Source organism: Rattus norvegicus, chromosome 3 (assembly GCF_036323735.1).
Source record: "Rattus norvegicus strain BN/NHsdMcwi chromosome 3, GRCr8, whole genome shotgun sequence".
Classification (NCBI taxonomy): domain Eukaryota; kingdom Metazoa; phylum Chordata; class Mammalia; order Rodentia; family Muridae; genus Rattus; species Rattus norvegicus.
The window spans coordinates 14,954,976-14,959,956 of NC_086021.1; the positions used below are offsets into that span (position 1 = coordinate 14,954,976).

A 4,981-nucleotide genomic window follows, 5' to 3' on the forward strand; every position below is an offset into this window, starting at 1 on the left:
GCATCACAGTAACACCTGGAACTCACATTGAATTCTAATATCAATCCCATACATTCTATGCTCTATTCACATCCTATCACATGTTCATTCCATAACACAGTCCACCAGTGATTTTCTAGTCCCTGCAGTCTGTGAGGTACAAGGGTCTGGATCAGCCTTTCCCACTCGGTTATGAGGCTCCAAGAGACATCCCTGCACCAAAGCTGGTGTAAGAGGCGCTTGACCGCACAGTCTCCGAAGCACCCTTTGCCCTTTCCATTCATGTTGCTCCTTCAGGAGTCACTTGTCACGACCCCTGACAGTGTGCACAAAACAGGTAGCACTCCGGACACAAAGGAAGACAGTCGACAGGGATCCTCCTCATTCAGAAAGCTTGGATGATCGCCCGCTACTACAAGCAGAACTGACAAGTGAGGCATCTCCTGGCTGGGCCGTTCAGACCTCAGGACTGCCCCATTCAGACCTGGCGACTGCCCTGTGCAGACCTCGAGACTGCCCTGTGCATACCTCGTGACTGTCCCATTCAGACCTCGAGACTACCCCGTGCAGACCTCGAGACTGCCCCATTCAGACCTCGCAGCTGCCCCATTCAGACCTCAGGACTGCCCCGTGCAGACCTCGCAGCTGCCCCATTCAGACCTCTCGACTGCCCCGTGCAGACCTCGAGATTGCCCCATTCAGACCTCGCAACTGCCCCGTGCAGACCTCGAGATTGCCCCGTGCAGACCTCGTGACTGCCCCGTGCCGACCTCCAGACTGCCCCATTCAGACCTCAGGACTGCCCCGTGCAGACCTCGAGACTGTCCCATTCAGACCTCGAGACTCTCCCATTCAGACTTCACGACTGCCCCATTCAGACCTCGCGACTATCCCGTGCTGACCTCGCTACTGCCCCGTGCAGAACTCGCTAATGTCTCGTTCAAACTCGAAGACAGCCCCTCTCGACCTTTGGTTGTTTCCTGAGATCAATGGTCACTCGAGATTTCCCTGCTTTGCCTTCCGGACTTGTCCACAGTTCTTGGGAGAGAGAGAAATACTCAAAGGATACAGCTCGACTGATGCTCACCAGGACTCACCACTGCCGAGTCCTTTCACTTCCCCTTCACGGGGTAGTGTTTAGAGAGGACAGAGAGCCTCATCCCGGACTTACCCTCTGACAATGCACCAGCGATTTCCCAGCCTCCACGGCCTGGGAACCCCTTCAGAGTCCCCCGAGATGATTATAACCCCAGAGTGCAGCAGGGAATCAGTGGAAGGATTCCCAGCCTCCTCAGACTGGAAGCCCATTCAGTGTCCCCCAAGCGGATTATAACACCGGATTCCAATGGGGAAAGAACTTGAAGGGTTCCCAGCCTCCGCCCCCTGAAACAGCCTTCAGGTTCCCCAACCAGATTATAACATCCTACCCCAACGGGGGAAGCACTTGAACAGCAGAGACCCGAGCGACTTTCCACCTCCGGGACTACTTAGACAGACTCGGCACAAGTTCAGATGCTCAAAACCCTATGAAGACCAGAGATTCAAAAAACCTGATGCTCGTGTTACAGAAATGCTGCAGAAACTCAAAGATCATATAAAGGCTTCAGTCAGTAAGAGGGCCCTAGACCCCAGAAGGGATCTGACAGAGAAGAAGAAACGGACAGTTCCACTTCCTCTGAGGGTTCCTGAGGGCATGAGTAAACCACTGACCAAGGATAGCAGATCACTGAGTAACCCACTTGCATAATATATATGTCGTATGTATGTAGTATGTGTATAGTATGTATGTGTGTAATATGTGTGTATATATGTAGTATGTATGTATGTATGTATGTATGTATGTATGTATGTATGTATGAATGTATGTATGTACACCCAGAGTGGCACTCAAAGTACTGTCAAACAATAAAAGGAGAATGGTGCTGTTTGAAGTTACATCCCTCTCGTTGGAGGATTTAAAAATGATTTATCTCTTCATCCACTTGCCTCATTTCCCCATTTTCCACCCCTGGCCCCCTAACCCTTAGATTCTCTGTATTCCATAAGGGGACATTATGGGATGTCTTCCTGAAGCTGCACCAAGCCACTGTCCTCTGTTGCACCCAGGACCCAAGAGGCATCTGTTCTGTGCTGTCAGCTTCCTGTCTGTCTCAGTACGGCCTCACTCCGCCATTATGCAAATGGAATCAAAGCAATTCTGACTGTCCAGGAGCTATCTCACTTTCTGCTGTGTGGGTGACCACATAAAAAGGCAATTTTAGTGTATTAATCATAGATTATTATAAACTATAAACTTAAGGGCAAGGAATTTATTACAATGTATCTTTATTAAAACAAAGGGGTGTATAGTGTTCACAAACTGTGAAAATAGTGTAAGAACTGTACATTGTGAGCTCTGGTTATTTTTCTCTTGTACCATATGAAAGTATATAAAAATTATCAAAAAGCTGAAAAAAAAGAACTTGTGAAAATTGTAGAAAATCAGAATCATGTTTCAAGCCTGTTTGCCATAATTTTATTTAAAACCTTCACTGCTGTCTGAAGTATGAATATATCAGCCACTGAGGATCTAAGTTGGGGCAGCCAGAGCCTGTGCATCCGTGTTCTGGCCCAATTCGTGTAAATTTGCCCTGCTTCTTATTCCACTATTCCTTTGATGTTTGCATAATCATAAGGACCTCAACACTTGAATACATAATCTAAAAATTCTATAGTAAAGCGGGTAGCCTTGAAAATGTCAATGTGATATCTATATGTAGATAAATATATATAGTGGCCTTTCAGGACTGTCACCGTAACACTTTATTTACAGAGCTAATGTTTGTCCTAAATTTTCAGGACCCTAGAAGAGAGCTTTATACAATTACTGATGTGAATTTCTCTAAAGTGTATATTTTTGTGTCCAGTTATATTATTTAAAAAAGTGTTACTTTGTAAAAATGTACATAAAGTATTGTATAGTTTACACTGTTTTCACCTTGTGTGTGGTTACTGCCTAATGCTTTTTAAACTTGGAGCATTCACTATGATTAAATAAGGTCTCAAATGTAAATATTCTGTTAATATTTTAAAAAAATTTTTTTTTGAGTTGGAAGTGGTTCCTTTATGGAAAAACTGAAAATATAATAAAAATTAAAATAAAACCAGTTAAAAAAGCCAGCCCCTGGAGTTTCCACCTCCTGCCTCTGGCCCTCCAGAGGGGTGAGGCCCTGGCCCCAGGGCAGCAAAGGGTGAGGGCTTTCCTGCCCTTCCTCTTCCCCCATTCCATCCCCGACTTTTATCTCCACAGTGGGGGCCCCCCCAAGAGGAACCAAACCTGGGTATGGGAGCAGGACCCAAGGCCCTGTAGCCCAGGGAGGGAGGCTTGGGATGTGTGCCCAGCCCCAAAGCTCCGGGCCTGTAGTGTGGGTATGGGCAGGGCTGCTCCCTGCCTGGGCCCATCTGGGGTTGGGGAGGTTAGTTCCAGATCTTGAGGAAGGAGTCCCAGGAGCCTGTAGCCACAGCCATCCCATCATCTGTGACCCCAAGGAAGCTCACACGGTTATCATGGCCAGCGAGGACACCTGCACGGTCACCCTTCATGGCATCCCAGATGTTGCAGTTGAAGTCGTCATAGCCAGCGAGCAGCAGCCGGCCGCTGCGTGAGAAGGCAACCGAGGTGATGCCGCAGATGATGTTGTCGTGGGAATACATGAGCAGCTCCTGATCAGCCCGCAGGTCAAACAGGTGACATGTGGCATCATCTGATCCCGTGGTGAAGGCATAACCATTGGGGAAGAAAGCCACAGCATTGATGTCCGATTCGTGACCTATGAATGTCTGTCGGCACATGGAATCCCGAACATCCCACAGCTTGATGGAGGCATCGCAGGCACCTGACACAAAGGTGCGGCCATCGGGGGCCAGGGACAGGGACATCACATCCCCACAATCCCACGGAGGTCAGAAGAGGGCATCAGACTCCCTAGAGTTGGGGACCATCTGATATAGTTGCTGGGAACTGAACCCGGGTTCTCTGAGAGGAATGCAAACCCTCTTAACTGACATTATTTCAGTTTCCCACCATTTGTGAAATATCTTACCATCCATTGTGTCTTGAACTATGCAGTGTTCGTTCCTTAGTGCAATGGTGTCCCTTCAGTCAGACTGGGTTTTGACGGTCTGTTGAACATGTAATAGCGGCATGGCAGAAGGAGAGCGTGGGGGGGGGGGTGTGTGCTCTGATGCAAAGAGGGACATTGCACTAACTGCTCAGTCACTGTCTCTGCTGGCCTGCACTCTGCAGCATGTGCCTCCTGCAAAGCCAACAGCTTTTCCTGTTGCCTGAGCTGACAGCCCTTGCAGCCTCCTCTAGGTCCTCCTCTGTACATCCCCAGGGGATCATCCTGAGGGATCCCTGAAGGGAAATCCCTGATAAAAATTCTCCAGTGCTTACTAGAACCTCAGGCTAAAGCCCAAACTCCTGGTTGGGAAATAAAACCAGCTCCCAGTCAACCACAGCCTGACATCGGGTCCCATCCATCCTGCCTGCCATTCAACCCACTAACGCTTCTATTCTGATAGGGTCGATGATCATATTGGATTAGGGGCCCAGCACACTCCAGGGTGGCCTTCATTGTAACCACTTACATCTGCAATGGCTCTACTTCCAATGGATATCACAGCCTGAGCAGCCAGGAGTTAGGATGAAAAGAGAGGCTGGTGCATGAGCCAGACACTCACCCTGTCTGGGATACTGACTTACTTTATTAAATGATTAAAAATGTATAAAAAATTAGAGAAGTTCGCACCCGAAGAATGGATTAGCACTTTCATGTCTATGATTCCTTCACCTGCTCTCTATAAGCACCTACTACCTCCAGGGACTCAGATAAGCCAGAATTCATTACCTGTTTCCGCTCTAGATAAGGCACAGGTAATCCGTCGAAAACTGCTAAGCTGAGACTTTAGGAAACCTGTTGTAGACATCAGTTCAGAAAGCCAGATGCGCTGGCCAAGACCT

At 48.2% G+C, this 4,981-nt stretch overlaps 1 protein-coding gene across 1 annotated transcript; it reads right to left on the reverse strand.

Annotated features, from left to right (window-relative positions):
• Positions 1-3,055: 3,055 nt before the first annotated feature.
• Positions 3,056-3,906, reverse strand: LOC134486340 (guanine nucleotide-binding protein G(I)/G(S)/G(T) subunit beta-2-like). The gene has a single exon (XM_063285230.1). The coding sequence runs from the start codon at positions 3,895-3,897 to the stop codon at positions 3,436-3,438; it is 462 nt and encodes a 153-aa protein (XP_063141300.1). The 5' UTR covers positions 3,898-3,906; the 3' UTR covers positions 3,056-3,435.
• Between the last annotated feature and the right edge of the window lie 1,075 nt (positions 3,907-4,981).

Bases quoted from the DNA above. Each gene is read 5' to 3' on its own strand.
- LOC134486340 (XM_063285230.1), bottom strand. From the start codon at position 3,897: ATGTCCCTGTCCCTGGCCCCCGATGGCCGCACCTTTGTGTCAGGTGCC.